Here is a 26,251-nt window from a genome sequence, read left to right on the forward strand (position 1 = left end):
TTATTTTATTTATTTATTTATATTTTAATTAAAGCTGCAGTGTGCCCCTAACTTGTTCAGATGTGCTCCAAAATGTTTTTAAGTGCTGCAGTTTGTTGCATTCTTCCATGACCCACTTTCTAGTAACAGATTTTCTTTAGAATTAAATAGTTATTTCTTAAGTGTTCAGCATTTCAACCATTTTGGAGCATTGGTTCAGCTCTTATTTTAAGAAAAGTGAAAATGGCTGTTATGACCGATTTTTACATTTCACAGGTTTACTTAAAACAACCACAGTTTTTAATTTACCAGGTTTATCTGTTGTATCAAAGGTTTCACTCCTACGGTGAGAATATTCAAAACCAAGGACTGGCCCAGCATTCTGTAATCTTGACTAGGTAATAGGTCAGAGATTTCCCAGATTCCTGGTACACTGTCACTGAGATGCCAAGTTTGAAGGACAGACAGATGGAAAGCAGGATGTTTGTATTCTTTGCCTCATTTTGTGGGGCTGTAGTCCAGCTCCATTAATTAATGTAAGTAGGAAGTTATTTTCTGGGTTAACTTAAACTAACTTCTTATCTTCTAACATTCTGCTTGTGTTTTCTGTTGACAGTTTCTCAGGCCAGACCTCCTCCAAACCAAAAGAAGGGTAAGGCATTCAGAAATCTACAACTATAGGCCAAATGGTAAAGATCACAAACAATTCACAAAACCAACATTCATGAATGATTAGACCAGGCATGATGTACCCGAAGAACTTTGAAGAAATTTGACTGGCCGCATCATAACCCATAGAAAGTAGGGTTGACAGCTTTTGGTCTCATGCCTGTTCCAACAAAATAATGAACAAGGAGGTAATGTCTAATTCTAATTTTATTCAGCAAGTAAGAACTGCCTGAGTGGAAACTTGCACAGGTACATTTATAACATGAGGAGATTCTCCTAATATGTAAAACGGCTTTCTCTCTTCTAGGCTCACGAACCCCTATCGTCATCATCCCTGCTGCCACTACTTCATTAATTACCATGCTAAATGCAAAGGATCTTTTGCAGGATCTAAAGTAAGTTGATAAACAATTGTGTAAAAGCTGCTACCCACCAGACGCGATGCGTCAAAATGAATAGACCCTATACTTTTCATAAGTATCGCAGGAGCAGCACCAGGGCGGCACTGGAGCGGCGCAAAATAAATAGGATTGAATCCTATTTTTTGCGATTTGACACATGTCAGCTAGGATATTGAGCAGTCAAAGAACAGCTTCAATGCACGTGGTCCAGCAGGGTGAAATGGTATCAAAAAAGACGAAGGAAATAATAATCTGTCATTTTGAAAGAACACCCAGAGCTTTATGACAAAGCGACTCGCCATTTGAAAGATAATATGTGGGTGTCCATTTCGAAGGCACTGGAAAAGCCTGGTATGTATGATTTATTACCATATAAGTTGAAATACCATCAGAGAAGACACACACACATAATTTCCACATCATGTTGACAGATATATACCCGTCTTGATCGCTATTTTTGTCAGTAGCAATTTTGAACAGTTTTCAAACCTGTCGCATCGCGTCTGTCGCTTCTAGTGTGTGGTCATGTGCGAAAGTGTGTCGTCATCACCTTTTTATAGTATTTCAGTTTTTCGATTTATCACACGCATTTTATTATTATCAATAATATTTTTGTTCATTCCTTTATGATGTGGAAAGCTTTATTGTCAGAGATTAGAAAGGAAACTAGATTACATCACACTGAATTTATTCAGTTGATTTAGCAGCTGTTTTATAAACCCAGCTGTTCATAGTGTGGGGACAGATTTAAAACCACTAATACCTGCTGCTACAGCTGACCCATGGTTCCTCATGCAGTGCTCATAAGGAGAACAGCTGTATAACATGCCAGTTGCAACGGATTGCTTGTTAATGAAAGTGTTCTGCTGCCAAATGCAAAGGTTACTTTATTCTTATTCTTATCTTATTCTTAGGTCTTATTTAGTAAGATTTCATTATGGTGCATATAAAAACAACGAAAGTTAATGACAAACACGTTTACGACTTGATAGATGCCATTACAAAAGGAACCAAATACATTGAAAAAATAAGGGTCAGCTCATATGTCATTTGTTAACACGAAAAGATATAGAATCATTTGTTTATGAATACATTGATGGGATCCTAGAATTTGTGGATGTTATTCAACAATTAACCATATTGCATGACCGTGTTAGTTCTTGTTCAGGAGTTGCAGTTGTAATAGATGTTAGTTAGATAGTGATAGCTGGGATGTATTGATGCCCTGCCCAGTCACTGCCAGCAAACAGTTCAGAGATGCCTAGATAAATAGTTTTTCTTAAAAATATAAAAAATTAATTATTAATAATAATAATAATAATAATAATAATAATAATACATTTATAATATCTATTATTTTATGAAATACACTGAGTATTTGTAGAAAATAACATTTTAGTTCCTCCGCTGTCTGTTTTGGTTAATGATTACAACTCTGTATTTGACTATCAGAAGTGGCAAATTCTGTTGGGGGGGGGGGGGGGGGGGCTATTTTGCATTAATTACTAGGTGTAATCATTTTGAACAGTTTGGTGTCTACTGGATTTGTCTCATAGCTGCATTTTTGTTAGTGCTGTACAGAGAATTCCTGGAAGAAATAGTTTAGCCCATGTAAACCTATTGATTTTAGAAGTGGGAAATATGAGAGGCCTAGGCAGCTCTGATGTATTGGCAAAGCAAGTGTAGTTTTTTTTTTTTTTTTTTTTTCTGTATTAAACCTAGCTAAAGCTCAATCCTGAAAAAATAGAATTGTACCTTGTACAATTAGTTTGACTACATTAAATGAAACGTGAGATTGACTGTCCAAGTAGTGCTTTGACTTTCAGATCTTGAAGAACAAATACTATCCGAGATTGTATACACTACAGCAGTGGTACTCAATTCTGGCCCTCGAGATCCAATCCAGCCCAGGTTTCTACTCCAAGCAGGTTCTAATGTAGTTAATTGAAGCTGCTAAGAGGCAGTTAACTAATTTAGGACCTGGTTGGAATAAAAACCATGACGAGTAGATCTCGAGGGCCAGAGTTGAGGACTACGGTGTGATCTTTTGGCATCTCTTAATTGCTGAAATGTACCTACAAATTACAGTGAACCAAAATTAAATTGGGCAGTGTTCTCACTGATCATGATATGATATGAACATATTTTGGAATTAAATAGTTATATAAAATAAAACATATTTTAGGGTAATGGCTTTCTATGAAATAATAGAAACTTGAAGGCCCTACTTCAAACAAACCCTTTCATAAAGGTTTAATGTTCATGTACAGGGTTTAAACAGAGTTAATAATACTGTCATGAGTACACACTGCAGTAGAACGTTGTGCATTTTTAGAGCTTTTTGATTTAGGATCATTGGGGGATGACAAAGGAATCATACATTGTTCAAGCCCATTAGTGTCTCACCTTGAACTGCTATTCTGCACCTTAATGAGCTGCAAAAATACATTTGACCTTTGGTAATGAAGACGACATTTTTTTATGAAAGAATAACATATGACGTTCTACTGGAGAAATAAAACAAAATGAAAAACAAATAATTGGTAGAAAGCACACCACTAAGGAAGCATTTTCTTATGGAATGAATGTTTCAGGAGAATAAATGAACCCTAAAGGAAAATGACCCCTTTGAAAACATATCGACTTACAATTCCTAGGTGCAGCATTTTCTACACACACACACACACACACACAGACACACACATATATATGAGAAATTGCCATCATAGCATTTTACTGAGTCCATAAATCTCCGAAATGCAGCCTTGATACGCAAAAGTCAGTTCTCTCTGGATGCATAAAATGGGAGATAGAACAGGATACATTAAATGTACCCTAAAGGCTAGTTCTAGAGAATGAGGTAATCTCCACACAATTTATGTAGCATACGGTATGTGTACAAAGGAACTCAGGTCTTAAAGGCCAGTAATTTAGATTAGGTGAGAAATGCATTGAAGACCAAGTATGTGGTTTGGGTTTGGTCACGCAGGTAAACAAGGTTGCATGCAGCAATTTGGGGAAATCTTACACCTTTTACAAAAGTACAAGTTCTGGGAAATAAAAACTACTACTTTTTTTTTTTTTTTAAAACAATTTAACTGCACAGTCAGCTGCTTAATTATGTTAATTAACACTTTTGTGGTGGCTTCTGTGGGTGGAAATGTACGTTTGTATGAACTGTGATTTTCTTTAATCACTTCAGTGATGGGATGCAGACATGTCTTTTTGGATAGGTCCGTAAGGAATTATTTGCAGTGTAGCATTAGTTACAGATAAAAAAAAAACAGCACTTGGCTTTAGGCCACTTTTAATTGTGATCCCGGGATAATGTGTTAACTTCATTTAGGCTTTTCCAGAAACCTTATGTCATTCAACAGCTGCTGTCTGGCTAGAGGAATGGAAGCTGATTTCCCATTTCTTAGCCACCTGGTTCAATTCCCAAGGCAAGATACAGTGAAGTTAATACTGTAGGAAAAATAATTATGGTATTTTGATATTTAAAAATGATTTCATAATCTCAATGCACCACTTGCAGTAACAGTTTCTATTAAAATGACTAACTGATTTTTTTACTGTAGTTCACTAAAATATTCAGGTATCTGTTCAATCACACTAGCAGTGTGAAGTGGTGCTCAAAGGGCATTAAAATTGAATGGAGCTTTGTTGCACACTTAGATAAGAATGAACAATTTAATAGATTGAAATGGACCAGGTTCAAAAAGCATAGCAAGTAATGACTAGCTATTTCAGACGCCAACTATAAATAAAGTACATGATTTCTGTGTATCCCCTCCGTAAAGGAATTTGAAATGAAATTGTATTAAATATGATGGCATTCCAGGTTGTACAAGCATTACTTAATGAAAATGTTCCCAGATACTGTTGAAGATGTCCTTTTTAAATACTGTGAAAAACAATGTAAAAGTCGATTTTTCTAGCCATTTTTGCGTGGCCCTTAAAAGGGGAGAGCGTCTAACAGGCCATTGCGATGTGTGCGCTGGTATGTCTAATATTAAACTACTGTACCAGTGCCACAGTGGGATTACTGCAGCCACGTTAATATGGCTCACACAAACTTAACTGTCAGCATTCCAGTTATTTTTTCAGGCTCTAACACAAAAACACTCTTCTAATTAAAAGTTTTAATTTGTTACTCTCAATACCCCAAGTTACTTTGAATGTTAACCCTTTGCAGTCCATTTATTCAGAGCTTGGACTTTGGACTGGAAAGGGAAAATTGTAATGTCGGACCTGGTCCGACATAGGACTGCAAAGGGTTAAATGTAAGTGTTCAGACTGTTTCAGCTTAAATATGTCGCACCTATACTGTTTCTTTGTTAACAATAAATGTCAATCTCTATGAATTTCTGTATTCCGACACTCCCAAGCCGTTGATTTGTCAACATTCAGACTAAACCTGCCCCTGGAATCCGTAGCAAACAGCTATTGGTTAGAAAGCAGAGTAAATTTATCAAGTGTGACTTTGTTGTAACTGCAATGCTTTTTGAGACTGGTGTGGCAGAATAGGGGGAGGAATCAGGCGAAGCACCTGGCTTCAATTTGTTTTAAGAACAGAAGCCTCCTTCGATGAGCAACCTGGCTGTTTCCTGGAACTGTCCGTGCAATTTATAATTTTGGGAGGTTTAAACTCTGAAGTCAGCATGTGAAGTATATTAAATGAGGAGAAACAATGTCCTTCTTTTCAAAACTTCTCATATAATTAGGTTTCTTAAAAGAAAGTTAAAAATTGTCTATTTAAATGTAGAATGTCCTTGTATTCTTTCAAATCTAGACTTGCTTAAACTCGGGAAAGACAGAAGACAAAACATCAACGACAGCAACGGCATGACCTTACTGACATGACAAAACCTATTCTGATCTTTACAAAGTGATGTTTATTTTATTTTACTTTTTAATTTACATTAACCATAAATGACCCCATTCCACACTGCATGTGTTACTTTATTGAAATATAGCAACTGCTAACTTTCACAAGTAGCGAGCACTACCCTGCACATTTGTGGCAAGATATTTCAGTCTCTAGTGCTGAAAGTGCTGCATTTTTTATTCCTTTTACAGAATTATATTACATTATACCCTTGCTATAACACCCTTCATTATGATGAACCTTCGGCTATAACGAGCCTGACCCCTGGACCCCAAATAAAGAATAAAAAAGATAATACAAACAAACACTGATGACATCCCGGACTGTACAGACAGGATGCCGCTTCTGCAGTCAAATCAACACTTTTGTCTTAATAAAAAGCACGAGCTGTGTAACTATACTTCTGAAACAAAAACAATTTTATGTTGCAACAAAGCTGGAAACTATATTGGTCGTTTGAAAAAAAGCAGGAACGTGAATATAGGTTGTCAAAAAACACTGTTTTTAACTTGTTCAGCAACCATGCGGCAAAGCAAAATTGATTAAAGAAAATACTAAACGAAAAAAATAACTAGAGCATCAGATCAGCTTTTCATGTCGGGTTGATTTGGAATAAAAGCTCAGTTGGGATTCTTGCATGTTAAATTAAGATTTGGTGCACTTTGAAACGATTCATGTCAGATTGACTTTAAATAAAAGTTCTGATTCAATTCAGGATTTTTTTTTTTTTTTTAATCTTTATCCTATTCGTTAAAGAATTAACTTTGCTGTAGGTGGAATACTGCATACATGAGACAAACATGTGCATGTAATTATACTTTTATTCACAATCTCATCTCATGAACTTACTCCAACAGTGTTTTGCTCATTTTGACAAACAAAAGGTTAGTTATAGCGAGGGTGTACTGTTAAAGCAAGTGCACGTCTCCCAGTCAAGCCATATATCACCCATTTGTCAAAATGTAGCATCTATATTTAGTTTTCAGCCTTTGAAATCATGTATACGTTAGGGGCCAAGGTGGTTGCATTGTTCTGTACTGTACAGCCTGTATATTGAATATTCTCTTGAGTACTTTCACAGAGGAACTGCTGGTGTATGCACAGGTGCTATACTTAGCTGCTGCCGAGTGGTTAATTGAGCACATCTTTTACTCTGCTGTTATGGAAATTGTATAAAAAAAATGAAAATTATATCTTTCCCAGTGTCTATTTTTCATTGAAAATAAATTCAATCTTTTAAAAAATGGCACAGTCATCAGAGGAGATTTCAGATTCATTGTGAAGGTTGCTTGTTTCATATTGGTGGCAGCAGCTGTACCAGGCAACTGAAGCTCCTTTGAATGGTGGATTTAAAATAATACATTAAAAAAAAAAAAAAAAAAAAAAAAATGTATTAGTGTTAAATATGTATTGCTGTTCAAATTAATATGTAGTTATGACCTTCTTGAAAATAGCCCATGGAAGAAGTTAAACTACAGCAGCAGAAGGAACACAGACATAAACATTGGATTAAAATGTACAGTACTGTCAACAACTTTTACAGACTGTAATAAAAAACAGTAATATTTAATTAGATTGCACTTTTATATGCTTGCATCCAAGGTGATTTACATTACAACATATGAAAGTACAGATATATATATATATATATACTATATATATATATATATATATATATATATATATATATATATATATATATATATATAATATGGAAAATGTAATACAATTTGACAAGCAGGGCATTAAAACTTTGAAACGCACAAATACATATCTAAACACATGGAATATAACAAAGCAGTCAATTTCAAATATATTTTCAAATTACAGATAAAGTAATTGTTAATACAACCTTTAATAAAACCCTTATGTTGTGTAGTGGAATTTTAATGTTTACAGTAGATCTGTTATTCTTTTCAGCAGATTCAGACACTGCTAGCTGAAAGTCTGGATGTGCACACCAACATTAAACACATCTGAGACTCCTTTCTGTATGAAAGTGTAGCCCAGCTGTCAGACTAACATTTACATCCTAGAGCTATTTTTGGTCTCCAGCAGTGCTGAAAATCTTACTGGGGTTTACTGTGGGCCTATATACTACGTTTGATATCAGCTATTGTCTTAAATAAATATATACATTTATCTCTTTGTCCACTCCAATGAACGCCCTAGTTTTTTCACTTGTGAAAGTAATGGTGCTTTGTTAGATTGTTGTCATTTTAAAAGTCTATATGGTGGTGCTGTGGTGCAAGCATCAACCATCTGAACCAAAGTGGTTTTATAACTCTGCATTATTATGACTCTAAATAATAATTTAATCCTGCTCATTTAACCAATCATCCATATTTCTTCAATCACATGGACCTATATGTATTGTAAATGGCATTGTATATAATATACAGGAGAGCTGCTACAATTGTCTGTTTAAAAAAATTAATAGCAATAATTGTACCAGAAAACCATTAATAAAGAAATCGCATAATAAAAACATCCTGATTTGCAAAATATCAGGAACCATTTTAATTTAAAAAAAAAAAAAAAAAGTGCACTTAACCTGCTGGGTCTTTTGAATTATCCACTTTTCCCAGCTCACAGAATACAAATATTGGTTTTCTGTAAACCTTTCTGTCTCTTCAAATTTAGTGTAGTAACACCACTGCAATACATATTACCATAAATACACTTGGGAGGAGTTTTAGTACACTGTTACCCTCACAGCCACCTTTGTGCTCTCCTATACAAGTTTTTAGTCATAGGAGCACTATTGATTAGCAACATAAGAAAACCCACGCATACATTGCAGTGCAACTACCATATTTTGTTTAGTACTAACTATTTGTGATTTAAGAAGACATGATACAAACTCAAAATGTAATTAACTAACTTAATTATAGATTGAGAATGACTATACTGTTCTTCTTGAATCTGTTATGTCCATTGCTAGTAGCAAGATGAGTTAAAATAAACTAAATTGAGTGTAAAATCAGTTACTGACAGCATGATCCAGTGAGACAATCTCAATCTGTTGGACACAGTGCAAAGGTGCATTACGTTTAACTACTCTAGGGACAAAACTTATGTTTTGAAATACAAGGCACACAATTAACAGGAATTTTTATGTTTTTTTTTTTTTTGGCAGAATATGTTATGAGGAAAATATGATCAAATACTGTATGATCCAAATTTAAGAAACCACTTTTAATGGAATTACTATAGAATTGTGATTATCTTAATTAGTGCCTAATTTGTATCCTGTTTTTTGTTTTTTGTTTTTAATTCATACATTTACATTCCTGTATTTTTTTCATTTGTGTTAATTTTATTTGTTATACTTCTGATGGCATGTGAATGATTGACATCATAACCACTTTCTGAGGATAGCTTGCAGGCCCTTAAGGCAAGGCAGCAATATTGAACTGAAATATATGTACAACTAAAGGTCTACAAAAAGCCTTTTTATACACACGAGCCTTGCAGTGAGCAAATAGCCATGGTTAATCTTCCACATCAAGTCGTGATAATAGTAAGCACAAGGGAGAATGGATTAAAGGCTTGCTCAGTCCGGTGTGTCTCAGCAAAGGTGGCTTAAACTGTTCTTCAGCTGGCTAGTAATAATATGGAATACACTGGGTGCTGGTGGCAGGCTTAGTAAAGAACAAACAACGATCAGTTTACAACTGTCAGGATTGAATCTATTCTAAATATTTTGAAAGCAAACATTTGGTGATCCGATTTGGTGATGTTGATACAAAACATGTTGTATTTGTTAGGAATTTAGCTTTTTAAAAGGTTATGAACTTTTACTTGCATTATAGTGTACGAGCACCTTCAAAAATGGAGTTGAGATTCGCATTTCAAAAGCAATGATAATACCCAGTGTTGAAGATTTTTGTATTAAGAATTAGTTATTTTCCCTATTTTATATATAATATGTACAATGATTTGCAGAAGTATTCACCCCCCCTGCAAAGTTTTCACATTTTGTTGGCACCTTGAGCCTACTCCACAACGCTTTCAAATTAGACTTTACATGTAGAATCTATACAAACTACTCTACATTGATAAAATAAAAGAAAATGTATGTTGAATATAAATAAGTTATATTTACAGAGAAAAACAGATTAATCTCAGTTGCATAAGTGTTCAACCCCTTTGCTACTGCAGCCCTAAATCAGCTCAGGTGCAAATGATTTGTTTGAAAGGTCTCAAAATTTGTGAAATAGTTTCAGCCTTTGTGTATTCAAAGTGGTTTAATTTGTAGATAATTTTTCTCAGGTATATAAAGTCTTTCAAGCTGCAACTCGCATAGTGATCCAACAAAGCAACCATGAAGACCAAGGAGCTTTCAAAACAAGTCAGGAATAAAGTGGTAGCGAGGTACAGAGTAGGAGAAGGGTACAAGAAAATTTCAAAGGCGCTGATTATCCCTCTCAGCACAGGGAAGTCCATCATTTAAGAAGTGGAAGATGCATCATACCACCCAGACACTACCCAGATCAGATTGCCCTCCCAAACTGAGCAGCCAGACAAGCAGGAAACTGGTTCGGATGTCACTCAGAAGCCAACAATGACCTTGAGAGATCTGCAGAGTTCTGTGTCTGAAATGGGAGTCAATGTTCATATATCAACAGTAAGCTGTTCCCTTCACAAAGCTGGCCTATATGGACGGGTGTTAAGAAAGAAGCCATTACTCAAAAAGTCTCATCTTAAAGCACGTATGGAGTTTGCGAAAAAGCATGTAGATGATATTGCAAACGTGGAAAAAGGTTTTGTGGTCAGAAAAAATAAAAATGGAACTTTTCGGTCTAAATTCCAAGTCTGGTGCAAGCCCAACACTGCACATCACCCAGTGAACACCATCCCAACTGTCAAGCATGGTGGTGGTAGCATCATGTTATGGGGATGCTTCTCTTCAGCAGGGACTGGGAAGCTTGTCAGGATGGATTGTGCAAAATACAGGCAAATCCTTGAGAGAAACCTGTTTGAGTCAGCCAAGACTGGGGAGGAAATTCACATTTCAGCAGGACAAAGACCGGAAGCACAAAGCCACACTGGAGCAGTTGAACAAGAAGAGAATTAATGTTCTTGAGTGACCCAGTCAAAGTCCAGACCTTGAATCCAATTGAAAATTTATGTCAGTCAATCGACGATCCCCAACAAACTTATCACAACTGGAGCAATTGTCCTGTGAAGAATGGGCAAAAATGCCACCATCCTACTGTGCAAAGCTAGTAGAGACCTATCCAAAAAGACTCGTAGCATTAACTGCTGCAAAAGATGCTTCTACCAAGTATTGACTTAAACGGCTGAATACTTATGCAACCAGTAAATTTCATTTTGTACATTTTCTTTGCAAGTTTTAACCTCCTTATAGAACTGTGTTCAGTTTAACCACTACAGCTTTCAAACCAAAATAAAAAAAAAAAAAGTTTCTTTGAAAAACCGTGCATAAATTATTTCAAATTTAACGAAGTGTGACATTATTGGTATGGGGTGAACACTTCTGCAAACCACTGTGTGTGTGTGTGTGTGTGTGTGTGTGTATGTATATATATATATATATATATATATATATATATATATATATATATATATATATATATATATATACACACACACATACATATGTGTGTACAGTGCTCCCTCGTTATAGTGCTCTCAGTTATAATGCGCCTTGGATATAACACTCTTACAGCATGTCCTCCAATTCCCTATACTAGTGATTCATGCAATATTTCTACAGTAAATACAGTACTGATAAAACTGCAAACAACTTCTCAGTCTAACTTCCGTTTAAGTCTCTCCCTTTTGATACAGTATCTGAACTGAACAAAAGCTGCGCTGGCACTTTATAGCACAGACATCTTATTTAGCATTCGTTTTATAACTAAATAAATATTAGGCTTATTCTGTGGTTATCTTTCCTAATGTAATTACTTTTTTGTTGCGAGAGGAGCTGTAGCTTTTAGCCCCACTCTGCCAGCTGAACCTGGGGCGAGCCCATTCCCTCTTCCCCTCACCCGACCTGTTCTGCTGCTTGCACTTGGTTTGCTTGTCTGTTGCTTCAAACTGAACTCCTGACCAGCCAGGCTATTTATAGTTTAAAAACTGCAAATTAGAAATGAACTACAAGTCGGAGTGTTGATTACATGGTGCGTTATGCAAGGTTAATTCACGGAAAGTTTTTGGTTTCATTATATGTGCATTTGTGACAAAGACGGCTGTAGTGTGGACATCAGACCAGAAGAAACAACACAGTACTGTGAGATGAAATGATGAATGAATTCGCTGCTGCGTGGTTTATTATTAGGAAATAAAACAGTTATACAAAAAACAGGACATGGCACTTGACGCCAAAATAAATAGACAAACAAAACGGACTAACACTTAAACAGTGGACTAACAGACAAACACACTGACTCAAAACAACGGTTATATATTTACTTTGCTTAGTTTTAAATTCTCTCCTCTCCACACCTATTCTCCTCTCACCGAACAAACCCAGAGCGAGTTAAAACATACTGCTTTTATGCAGCTGTACCGAGACTTGATTGCTAACCAATCATTCAATTGGAGTCTCGGTACAACTGCACGTGAATTAAGTGCAATTCCCCATGCTCACATATTATTACATTTTTCCTGTACGTGGAGTGCTGTGCAATCCTCGTGTAACAGTAACACACAACACGTAACATACAACACAAAATACACACAGGGACGGGGCAACGTTGCCACATACTCCTTATGTTTTGTTTTGTATATTGTAACGTGTTTTCATTTTCAAGTATCTACAGAAACGTATACAATGTAAAACATTGTCAATTATGAAAAAAAAATAGTTTCCAGTAAATGTACTCAAACTGTTGACTGTTACTGTATGTGTGTATATCTATCTGTGTATATGCTTCCGAGCCTGTTTGTTTTTACCACCAGTTATCTCTTTTGTCTTGCAATTTTGCAGCTTCTTTGCAGTCACCATTAGTTAATAATTGTATGTAATGAGCATTATAAACAAGTCAAAAGTGAACTTTGCTAAAAAAAAAAAAAAAAAAAAAATGTGCATCTGTGCTACCTATTATTATTATTATTATTATTATTATTATTACAGTACTTGGATAAAAACATCCCTGCTAGTAGGTTAATATCGTCTTGTAATTAGTTGTTCAGAGATGACTTAAAAGTTGTAAAATACTGAAAAGGGTGTTTCGTTTTTTGCCTTGTAGGGGAAAATGTTTAAATGTCACAAGTAATATGCCACGTCATTTTTCTTCTGGAGTGTGATGATGTTTTCTATAAGGTCAACTGCTTTATTCAGACATCCTGCTTGAAGTTGTTGCCGTGGATATATACTGATTATGTATGTGTGGTGATTTTTTGAATTTTCTATGTGTCTATTTGACTTTGACAGCATTTATTTGTTTGTTTACTTTAATGTACATTTTTATTGCTGTTCATTTGGCCAAAATATTCTGAGATTTCATGACTAATAATCTTGGTTGATCACACTGGGTACAATTTATACAGGTAATACACTGACAGCTTGTTAAATACCAAGCCAATGTTACAGCATCTCAAGCATTTGAAGTGATTAGGAGATGAAAATTAAATACCAAATGACAAAGAATGCTTTTTATTTTAAGTTAAGGTGGGCATAAACCAGTTTTAATCGGGGCACAGACAGGATCTAGCAAAATGTGATTCATAGTTATTAATTGGTTGATTTGTGTGTTCCACCAATACAAGAGCTTGTCTTGGTCCCAGCTTTGTTCTCATTTAGTGACCTGACGACTTCACGGTTTTCTCCAGGAAATTTATTCCAATCTGAAGTACTGTATGGTTTGAACCATAAATCCCAATTGAATTGGGTTTAATTTCTGTTAATTCTTGCAAGTGTCTTGTAAAATGAACATTGAAATGGAGCATTTTTAAAGTAGTAGCATATGAGAAATCATTCAATCATACTGTAGTAAGACCCTCACCTCAAGTACAGAATACCCAGAAAAATAATTCTGGACTGGGATATTAAGAAGGCTGTTAGTTTGTACATCACACAAAAAAAAAAAAATCATCATTCTTTCCTTGGTGTCTCTTGATCATTCTACATAGATGTTGCCAGGAAGTCCAGTATACCCCAGGTGAATTTATCTTGATTTGAGGATCATGAAAGAAGAAAAATGACTGCAGCGACATTTTGTAAAGCATCCCCTCTGCAGACTCTCCAAATGTGACCTCTTTCCTGTGGTACCGGCAGAGATGAATCATGTCTGTCAGCCGCCAGAGATCTGGGAGGTGCAGGCAATCGGGGGGGAAATACACCTTTCAAATTCAAACTACCAGACGTGACACTGGTATCCAGGAAGGTGGTGTGTTGTGTGTCTGATGCATTAGAACAAAGGAGACAAATCTATTACACTGTTCTATAGCAATTTGTCATACTCTGCAGTGTGAGACAGATGACATTTACCAAAGAATGGCACGGCGTTATCTGAGATTGTTGTTTGTGGCAAATTTGCTCTGGTAATTGTTTCTTTTCACTCGGGAGGACTACATTTTCGAAAATATAACAGTTGTTAAAGTGTATGCAAGTGATTGTATTGATTACTTTGAATTTGTAGTGTAGTGTTTCCTTTGGGTGAGGAGAATTTAACGGTGAACATCCGATGCTGCTGTACAAGTCTGCAACTAGGGTTAGATTTTGAAAAAGTATGTTCCTCCTGTTGAGCCTATTGCTAATTCTTTCTGACCACCATGGAATAGTACTTCACATGATGATAAACCAGTACATTTAAAGAGACGTCCTGCTTTAACCAGTTATATATGTACAGTATTAAAGCACAAATACACTTTTGATTTTGGCATATTTTCCCTTGTTAATGCAGGGGAGAAAATAACCCTATTGCATATCAGTTTCCCCCATTCCAGTTTTAAAGTAAGCCTGATTAGCCAGAGCACATAGGTACGTGACAGAGTTCTGTTTTCTGGTTCAAAATGATATAGCAATTTTTTTTTTTTCTTTTTTAAATGGTGTATTGGCAAGGGAGCACGGTGGTTAATGCTGATGGATACAATGACTGATCCCAGGCACTAAGACGGGAAAAGAGCCTAAGGTGCTTTCCAGCAATTTGAGACAAACCTTATCAAAGCCCTTCTACTAAAAGTGAAATAATTAATTTAGAACACCAAAAGTAAATCACAGTGCACTCTGTGTGTCCAGATGAAATACAGAGTGCAACTGTTGTTATTCATATCATTGAGATGAAATCCAGTGGCCAAAAGGTGGTAGCAGACCTGCTCTTACAAAGAATGGCTACCACGACATGTTTTTATGCCTTTTATTGTAAATTGGACATCCATGTCCCTAGTGAAACTAAATTTAATAACATTAATGTATTTTTTTCAAAGGTTTGTAACATCTGAGGAAAAGAAGAAGCAAGGCTTTCAGCGGGAAAACGAAGTCTTGCTCCAGAGGCGAAAGGATGTGGTCCAGCCTGGTGGGACCAACCTCAGTGTAACAGTACCTTACAGGGTGATAGACCAACCCCTCAAGCTTGCGCCCCAAGACTGGTATGTTTTGACATGACACTTATCAACAGCATAGATCCAAATGTATTTATTTTTTTCCAGCCTTATTTAACAGGATTTTATTTCACACAAGGTTAACTGTGTTGGTGTTCTGGTGACCGTCGTCAATAAGTATTTTAAAATCTGACCCAGCTTTGTCATACAGCCAAATATGTCAACTATTTGATATGAGCAGCTGATACACTGCATTAAATAGCCTTGTTGTCAGTTTGTTTTTTTATTTCCAAAAGGTCAGTTTGCAAACCCCTCAATCATATGGTTCAGACTAGCTCTATGTTCTTGATGTCAAACAAGAAATTGGAGCAACACATGTCAGAAGCATTTGACAGGATCTCGCATCTATACCAAGTCATAGCCTAACACAACTGTGTTTTATGAATTTGTAATAGATTTACATAGAAACAAATATAGTCTCAAAATAAAAATGTTCAGACTAGGGTTGAGCACCAATTTTGATACAATATCGATAATTTCCATATGGTAATGTTGGAAAAATGCTGAAAAATACCACTGCAGTATAATCAAGTTTATTTTATGTTACGATACAACAAACCCGAAACATACCTATCATTGTTAGTCTCGTAGGCAATATTAAACCATTTTTTTCCCCACTGATTGGCATTTTTCTTTTTCTAAGAACCCAATGGTAATAAATGTATTTCAAACATTCAATAGCTAGAAATCAAGAAAAACAACAAATCCACAACCTGTGTACCCTCTCTCGTATGCTGTACTCCTGTTTCTTCACCTGTTTCTTATCCTGTTTTGAAAAAGTGCACGCATCAACTAATTAACACTAAAACCGTCAGATTTTGGAACTACCTAGACCCGCCACGTGGGTCACTTTGACCCATATGTTTTTAAACTGCTTTATTATGAAAATGAAAGACATACTGTCGGATACAACTGAAAAGTTGTATTCATGAACATCATAGCTAACATCTGCATCACTGAAGCACCGTATTTAAATGGAAAATTAAACATAAAATGCTTTATTTTTAAGATGAGCGCATATACAGCACAACTACAAACAATTAAAAAATATAATAAAATACACATTTCAAAAGAAACATGTATGTACATATACCCGTGTACAGGTGTAAATGGGTACTGTATATATACACACACAACTATAAAACCAAAATCATTGTTTCTAATACTACATAAAAAGAAAATATAGCACTACTTCCGGTATGATGGCTGCATTGTACTCTATGGAGGCATGTACGCGTCTGCCAGCTGACTTTGCCTGCATCCAGGAGCTGTGTTGTAAACACAGACACAGTTCCATTGAATACTATTGTGTAAACTGATGCATACAGACCTATAAAACAGAAATGTTTTTTTTTTCCTAAAAGTAATATAAAAAAAGAATATATAAAATACGTTTCATATTAGGCAAATAAGTTGTTATCATATCTGCCCTTTCAGTTTGCTGTATGCATCTGAGTGCAGCTTGCCGTATTCCAATCAAAATGACTACTTTCAAGATTAAATATTTCCTTCTGATATATCCCCAGTTGCATTTGCTGATTAAAACAAAGGATTGTTATCTCCCAGGTACATTGAAAAATAAGTAACTAGGCTTTCACTGAGTTGGCATCTTGACAAATCCACAATCACAGCAATCTCTGTCTCAAAGGCTTGAAATAAAAGTGAAAAAACATGTGCTAGGAGGAGGGGGTGTGTCTTGTTTGCTGCATTTACAAAAATAATAGAATATCTTGTGCTATATTTAAAAAAAAAAAAAAAAAAAAAAAAAAAAAAAAAAAGACGTGTTGTAATGCCTGGGTCACATTGACCCCTGTGGCGGTTCTAGGTAGAACTGTTTATAACTTTATCATTTTTGCGATTCAGCTATCAAATGCCATCAGGATATTTAATTCATATGTTTAGAAAAAGTCAAAAACGGACATACACATATGACTTAAAATGTTAATTGCTCTTCAGGTTTTAAGTGCAAAATGGCAGTACTAGTGTTAAGAAACAGGACCGTCTTTTTTTAAAGGGATACACAGCTAAAGACAAATTAACACAAAAAAACATAAACAGGAAAATCGGCTTAAATAATTTAATATGCATTTGTTTTTTCTTCCATTCAGAACGTGTTCACAAGGTACCAAACGCTATTTGCATGCTGCATTAAGTACCACCTTGAATAAGCCTGATCTCGTCTGATCTCCAGAAGCTAAGCGATTATTTTGAGATATGTGCATGCGCCAGTGTGGATCATTGCATTTTTCCCCTGCGTTTACTTACACTGTTGTTAATGTATTTTTAAAATGTGAACTTTTGGTATTATAAATGGTGTACTTTTAAAACATCAAAATACATCTCAAAATAATGCAACATTCAGCATGACGTCATACTTAATGCTTTTAGATGTGTCATGCATTTATACGCAGAGAAGATTAAATTGCTAGCCTGCACAGTGAAGTATAGTAAAACAATATAACAAGACCTTGTTTTTCTCCATGGATATTGTGAAGCAAAGCACCACTAAGTTAAAGTAAGTTATAGCTGCTTTTTATGTAAATATCTATTAATATCTATATGTATGTGTTTCATATTGCATTTGTGTTATTATATTTTTCTGTGTTTTGGAAGACTTCGATATTATCGATTTCAAAATATGTGCACAATATAGATACTTAATTTTCATATCGATGCCCACCCCTACTTCAGACTATTTTTTTAAGTTATGGCTATCAATACAAACACAGATGCAGTGTGGGAAAACAGTTATCGGCTCTCTAATGGCAGCAAATGTGAGTTGTTTTCCTTAAAGTAGCACTGTCAGCTGCTGTATGACACTTAATCCATATTCATGAAATGCTAAATGATCCTTAGAGATTTAAAGTGACTTTGTGCCTCCTAGGTATTCTTTTGAATGTGAATCCACATTTTCCTTATAGAGATAGTAAGTAGAAGGACTTTAGGTTGTTAACAAGGGTCCAAGTCATATTCCCTCACAAGTGTAGGATTAGTGCAGTGTTCCTGGGTTTTCAGGGAAATTTCAGCCAAAACGCAAGTGTGCCTGTGCAGGGGTACATAAATATACTGTGCAAGTCTGTTGCCGTTTTGAAAGTCCAGTAAACCTCAAGTTTTAAAAATCCTTTTGTCTATTGCTTTTAGAAGCAGGGTCACATGATGTGACATCTGAGGAGATTGCCTGCCTAAAGGTTTAATGGCCAATACAAGTGCAATCAAGTATCAAAATGTGTTGTGGGTTCTTAGTCCTTGGCTTTAGTATAGCATAACACAATTCAATATTAAATCTACGTGTGCGTAAAACAGTTAAGTTGTCAATGTTTTAATCAGTTTTAATTGATACTTGCAAGTATAAAAAACATATAACAAAGACAAGATGGGTCATTTTTAGTATGGTACAGGTCAGTAATATAAAGAATCCGGTAGTTCTCAATAATGGAATGTGTCATTATCACACACCACTGATTTGGATTATGTTGACGCCTTTTGTTGGATGTATTATCTTTTAAACCTCATATTGATCAACTGTTAAGGACATCTAGAATGATCTGACATCTAATGTAAGTAACAAACACATAATAAATATTTCCAGAATGTTTTTTGCCGGATGCCGTAGGGATTTTCTTGTTTTTGTTCCCTCAGGGATCGAGTTGTGGCAGTATTTGTGCAGGGTCCTGCTTGGCAGTTCAAGGGCTGGCCATGGGTCCTGCCTGACGGGTCACCTGTTGATATATTTGCAAAAAGTAAGTTCATTGAAAGCTTTTTTTTTTTTCCTTCTTTTCCCCCTACAAAGTGGATCGTTAGAAGCTCACTTCAGTTGCAAATTTAGAAATGTAATTTACAGGAATTCAAGGTATTACATTAAAATCCAGATTGGCAGGCAGGTGGGCAAAAATCACTTCACTCCCAAGTAAGGCTTTAAAATAAAATAAAAAATGTAAACTCCAGATCTGACAAGTTCAAGTAATTTACTTCAAATTTAAATTACTACCTGGTTGCACTACTACTTTTTTTTTTTTTTTTATATATAAAGACTGCTGAACCTAAAAGCAATTTGATTTGTACAGTAAGTATGGGGAATGAAATCTTTTGTTTTTCTGCTTATTGTGATCACAATCCACACAGCCCTCTTTAGCCATGAGTCATCATATACAAAGACATATTTCAAAAGATGATATAACCTAGACAATTGAGTCTGATCACAGTAAATCTAGGGAAATGGACCAAATGCATCCTGTGAATCATTGCTTAAATATCTTGTCAATTGAAACACAATTGCATTTTTGGAAAACCATGTCCTTGAAACATATTAAGGGATTGTAGAGTTTTGTTAAATTGTATTTGAATGTATTGTTTCAAAATAATGATTAGAAATAGCTTGGCGACCTACTTAAGATAGTCTATTGTATTGTTAAAAGAAATGTGTGTGAGTATTTACCTCCAGGCTGCTAGCAATGCATTAATTCACTTTAAATTGTCCAGCAGAAAGTGTTTGCTCCCCACCAAGTTAGTGAGCTTTCTTTTATTCCCTGTTTTGTCTGTACTTTTTCAGAAATAGTATTATTTAAACTTTAAATAGAATACAATCGGGATAGCTTGGTATGTGTTTTCTTGCCCTATGAAAATATTTTAATTTGAATTGTTTGTATTTAGTCAGAGCATTCCACCTCAAGTATGATGAGGTAAAGGTGGATCCCAACGTACAGAAGTGGGATGTGACAGTGTTGGAACTAAGCCATCACAAAAGGCATTTGGACAGACCTATTTTCTTGCGTTTCTGGGAGACACTGGACAGGTGAGCAATGTTGTGCAGTGTTTACTGTATAAAGAACAGCACATTTGTTGTTATGTCAATAGCATTGTTTATAGGTTTAGCACAACTCGTCTGTATGCCAGATCTCCACAGCAAGAGATGGTAGTGATTTGTGATAGTTTCAGCCAGTTCATGATTTATTTCCCTTTGTTTTATTTGGCACTAACTCATGCTCTGCCTTTTTGTGTTTTAAGTTCTGAACATTTCCGAACAGATAAACCTGCTAGGGAAATCAGATATTGCCGTCCAACTGGGATCTTTATTTTTATTAATATAAAAGATATATTAAGATGTGAATCCTGGAGTAAAACAATGAGAGGATTAATATAACTCTGTGTTTGGGCATTGGAACATATTGCGTGATGTACAGCTATGGCCACAGGTTTTGCATCACCCCTTAGAATTTAGCTTCATAAAGTCAAATGAAATCTGCAGAGTAATGTTATGTTAACATATTGAATTACTGCCTTGTAGTTTTCCATATGCTAATTAAACACTGACAAATTGAGAAATGTGACATTTTGAAATCTAACATGAAATACTGTACTACTATTATTAATATCATTTTGTAGTTTCTTTAGCGAGAGAGTGAGTTTGTTTTTTAAATGTGTTCTCAGTCTTTAAATTTTAGGGCAATACAAAACTGTTGGCCATAGCTGTACATACCTCATTAACAACTAGTGTAACCATGATTGGAATAAACTACAGATCACCCCAAAACAGTCCTTTTATACAAAAAAAGCAAACTAGCTTTAACATGCACTTCCTAAGTTCAGCTCTTGATACTGAGACAAAGTTCAAGGGCACATCAATATGTATGAAACTGCATCCGAACAAAATTTGTATGTCAGTTCGTTTTTCTTGCTCTCGTGGGACTTTTTTTATTTATTTTTTTTTGGTTCAGACAGAAAAAAAAAAAGCAGCTCAACAGCTGCCTCAATCCTAGCTGTATTTATTTGTACTGTGTGGGGGCATTTATTTTGTCCCTGCTTTGTTTGGTTTCATATTGTTGACACTGATTTATTTATTTATTTTTTTTTTATAAATCAAACAGGTACATGGTGAAGCACAAATCCCACTTGAGATTCTGAGTCTACAGTCTGTCACTGATTTTTCTGGTGGTTGGATTAAGAAATATGAACGTTTTAACCTGCGTGTCCAAGAACTGTCAGGAGCTTCATCAGACAAGAGCAGCTTGCATCCACTCAAACCTGTTTGTTGAAGGATATTCTGTGCTGGCAAAATGATCTGTGTCTGCCTTAGCTTGAAGTAAACATTTTTGTGGGTTTTTTCCAGTTTTTATCAGACCTTAGGCTGTCATCTAGCAAGCATACCAAAAGGGTGTATTTTTGTAGCTGTTCGTTTTGTTTTCATTCAGGAAGAAATCCCTGCATGTGTTTTATTCCCCCCCCCCCCCAAAGTTTTTTTTTTCCTTTCAAATTGAGTGGAAATAAATAATTAAATAAATATTGGTCATTTATATGATGATACCACTTGTTGCAGGTTTTTTTTTTTTTTTTAGGTAAACATTAGTTCTTTTGTAATGAATGTACATTAGTAGTGTCCAACATTATGGCCTTAAAATCTCAGACCTGTCCATTGACGGTCAAACTTGATAGCCATAGAAGTGAATAAGGGACAACACCCATCTTCAAGTCTCAAAATATGTGAAGAACTCTTCTCAGATGATACCACTGGATTCTTGACTATTTAGGCAATTTGATTGAACCAAAATCAGTTTGTGTTATGAATTAACAGGAAATGGTGAAATAAAACATTTACTTAGTTTATTGGCATATTTATTTTTTGTTATTTCCAACATCACACTATTTAGAAGATAAGCCGTGCAATCATGCTCACCAGCAAAGGTTTTAGAGGTCACTTATATCTGCTTTCTAGAAAGCAAATATTTAAGTTTATAAATATTTATATATATAAATATATATAATATATAATATTATATATATATTATATAGTGCAAACGATATGTCTTCTCATAAGTCAAACGATGTCTTCTCATAAACTGCTTGAATATTGAATGTGAAATGGTTGACAGCTGAAATGATCTATTCTCTGGTTAGATATGAATAATAATGTTGTCCAAGCAGGGATCTGTTCACATTTACCTAAAATAAGTGTTTCAGGCATTCAAGATACTAGCGTTTTTGGCTTGTGGGTTACAAAACTGTTTGAAACTGCTTCCATTTTAATCAAGGGGTTGATGTTGTACATACCCCTTTGTTTTGGGACTTACACTGTTGTTAATCTACATGTCAAAATAAATTAATCAACACTTTCCTTTTAATTATGTTTAATCTATGCTTCTGAAGTAGATATTTTGCAGAATATGATAACCCTTCGAGTTTTGCTGTTGTGATATATGCAATGATCTTAGTAAATGATCTCATTATCCTGCATATGAGAAAATACAAAAGACTCTGTAGCCTTGATGGCGCTCTACCTCCATTTTTCTTATTTGGTGCAGTAAAGGGTACTTGTTGTTTTATCCATTAAGAGCTTAGTGTCTGTTTATTTTGTTATTCACAAAATTGTTTTATAATTCATTATGCATAGGCTGGCTGGTTAGCTGACGTTTCATAAGTTTATATTATAGAAATCTGGAAAACTGGCAAGATTCTGTATGTTGACCAAAGCTCTCTAATGCAGACAAGATTTATATTCTTCCACGTTTGTGAATATGCCCCTTTTTGATAGTATACAATGGCTGCTGTTATACAGTTTATACAGTGTTGACGATGCTGCCTTCACTTCAAGCCTATGGAGCTGAATGTGAAGTGGTGGTAGAAATGCTTCAACTTTTGAAAAAAAAAGAGATGTACTTTCATCTATATTGCCTTTAACCTGTAACTTTTTTCAGTAAAGCTAACATCTTAAGCACAGAGAGTTTTGGTCAGTTTATGCAACGACCCACAATGCTGTAGTGTATACCGCAAGTGTGAATCTTGACATTACTGACATAAAAATGATTAAAGAACACTTTATGATGATTGCTGGCACTGGCCAAATATAATTCTCTAAGAGCACAAATTTGTTGCTTGGGTTTCATTGCAACTTCAATCAGCGTTCCAAACGATTTATTTATTTTATTGTGCTGTGGGGAATTAAGGGTAGTCCATGCCTGGGTAGCCATTACTCATTCAACCAATGAATTGTGCTCCATGCTGCTAATGCTTTTAAGATCTGGTAGTATAAAGAAGCCAGTTTTAAAAGAATGACCTAAATAAATGGTGTATTTTATAATGCTGTAGCACAGGCTCATTATAATGCATGGGGGAAAATCTATTAGGAGTTCACACTGTGGTTTCAAATAGGCTTTTTAGATTGAAAACCTGTAATTTTTAAATATATAAAAAATATATTTGTTTTAATATTCATCATCAAAAAAAAACTATTTCAATATATATACGTTTAAATATAATTTATCCCTGTGCTGGGGAAACCGATATTTCTTGGCTCGTATGATGAACTCCACACAGTGTGAACTCCTGGTTTCCATGTTGCTTGGTCGGGAGAAATAAACTGACCTCTTATCTAGAGGTCATCTTTCCCTGAGAGAGTGGTTCAGTAACCTTCCCTGCACAGCGGGAGAAGAAAAAATAAAGAAGAATTTTCTGCTTACACTGTTCAGCGGTTGCTTCCAGTGTAATTAGGTATGAAGGGTTTTTTATTTAAAGGTACAGTAGCCGGTAACTTGAAAACAAAGTAACAGACGATCAGCTGTGCTTGCATGCAGTGGACGGTCTGGATGAGCCGGTAACTTGAAAACAAAGTAACAGACGATCAGCTGTGCTTGCATGCAGTGGACGGTCTGGATGATGTCACTGACTCCTGTCCAAACAAGGCCACACTCGAATACACAGTGATGTGTGTACCAGTGCTGTTGCTGTGGGAGGGGCTTGTGGAGACTATTCCTACTGCTGCAGAGGATAAGCAAACCTCTGAAAGGTTCCCCTTTAACGAGGTGGCCTGGAGCATGTAACTCAGACGGTGGACTGTGATAAATACAGACGATCAGTGGTACTCTGCCTGCAGTGGACGGTTCGGATGATGTCACTGACTCCTCTCCTGAAGACAACATGCTGGAAAATTCAGTTGTGTATGTACCAAGGCTGACACTGTGGTAGGGTTTCACCCTCTCCTGAACATCATCTACTGACGCAGAGGATAATAGGCATCTAAGGGGTTTCACTTCCCCTTCTATTAGGTGGTCTGGAGACCCAACAGGCTGTATGTAGAACTTACTTACATACATGTATGCTGATGTTGGGATGAGAAGGTTTCACCTCACATAAAGACCCAGACTTAAATGGGCCCCAGACCCAAATAGGTGAGTATGGATCTTCTATGTGTAAATAAATAAAAATTATAGAGGGGTCTGGAGACCTAATGGGTTACATATTTGCCCTGTATTCTGGTAAATCACCTTTAAAAAGTCTGCCAGATGAAATAATAATAAAAAAAATAAAAGAATATATAATAAAAAATAATAATAAAAATTATTATTAAATTATATAATTAAAAAATAATTACATGCAGATGCATTGATGCTGTTTTAAGGATTTCATCCTCTCTTTTGCAATAGCCAAACATAGATTTGATCTAAAACCTTAAAGTCAGCTCATTAAGGTGTCTGTCAAATTAAATAATAATAAAATATTGTCAAATAATTTCATATATATATGCTGTTAGAAGTAGCAGTAGTAGGAAGGATCCCCTCTTTCAAAGGAGGAGGGTGGGACGGCCAATCTGTACTGCTTTGCAACTGTGAGAGGTGTTTAACCGACAATTGTCTTTTAGGCATTAACGATTCTACTATCTTTTGAAAGGGAAGCCACTTCCAGCGGGTGCCAGGGACGTGGATCTTTCTATGGCCATAATAATACATTACATACATTTTACTACTTGATATTCGTACCTCTACCCTACTTTCGACAAAGTGGGCAAGATACGCATTCACCCTTATGGGCCTGGAACTGGAATTGACCCAGCTAACCACAAGATAGATAGCCAACAACATTGAAAACAGTTTACACTAGTGACAGACAGGTCTGTACACTGAGATTTGCTTACGCACAGAGTTTCTACAAAGAGATCTAATCTGTGACTAAAACCATCTACAGTGCATCTAAATGGAAGCCTACTTATTTTAAAACTGTCTTATTAGCTATGCATTTTTGACATTGTATCTTTTTTTGTGTTCCCCTAAAAAAGGACAAGTGCTGGAACGGGGCAGAATGAAATAATCAGATATGCATCACACTCATTTAACCATCACTGAAGTCAATATTTTATATGTGAGTGCTGATTGTAGTATGCATAGCCTTTAATACAAATGGCACATTTATGTAATTGTTAAATCTCTTTCCAGTAAACACATTCTTTTTGTAGTAGTAGCTTTCTGGTAAATGAAAGAATGAAGCTGAAGTCAGACACAGAACCGCAAACAAGGTCAGTATAATATGTACTTTACAGAATGCACCAAACCATAAATGTGCTGGGTCAGCCAAGTCAGTAAATCTAAATGACAACAGATCATTTATAGCTCTAGTGAGTTTCTAGCTGTTGTATTTTTATCTCCTGTTTGTGTTCGGTGTGCAATCTTTATTGGAGTGGCTTAGGCAAATGTTGATTCAGACTTTTGTTTTGTTTTTTTCAGTGTGAAAATGATAGCGATATTATTCCCAGAAAACATTGAATCTATTGGCTCTTTCCTGTAATAGATGTAAATACAACATGCCTTTTAGGTCTGACACAAGGCTATGAAGCAAACCCATGTATATGTGTTATGTGGTTAAAGGACGTATTTATGTTGAGTTATTGATATACATGAATGCAGCCATGTATAAAACATTCCACGGTGTTCAATGATACCATCTGCTTGTAGGGGGATTTGACAGGCAATTTATA

The 26,251-nt window shown here is 35.5% G+C and overlaps 1 protein-coding gene across 1 annotated transcript in view; it reads left to right on the plus strand.

Annotated features, from left to right (window-relative positions):
* Positions 1-22,113, plus strand: part of LOC121330821 (parafibromin-like) — an 82,654-nt gene extending 60,541 nt beyond the window's left edge. The window contains exons 12-17 of the mRNA XM_041277646.1: positions 596-631; positions 956-1,043; positions 15,340-15,501; positions 19,153-19,253; positions 20,164-20,305; positions 21,378-22,113. Coding sequence (XP_041133580.1) covers positions 596-631; positions 956-1,043; positions 15,340-15,501; positions 19,153-19,253; positions 20,164-20,305; positions 21,378-21,414 — 566 coding nt within the window. The 3' untranslated portion in view covers positions 21,415-22,113. The remainder of the gene's footprint in view (positions 1-595; positions 632-955; positions 1,044-15,339; positions 15,502-19,152; positions 19,254-20,163; positions 20,306-21,377) is intronic.
* The last annotated feature ends 4,138 nt before the right edge of the window (positions 22,114-26,251 follow it).

The sequence above is a fragment of the Polyodon spathula genome, chromosome 18, assembly GCF_017654505.1.
Source record: "Polyodon spathula isolate WHYD16114869_AA chromosome 18, ASM1765450v1, whole genome shotgun sequence".
Lineage (NCBI taxonomy): Eukaryota > Metazoa > Chordata > Actinopteri > Acipenseriformes > Polyodontidae > Polyodon > Polyodon spathula.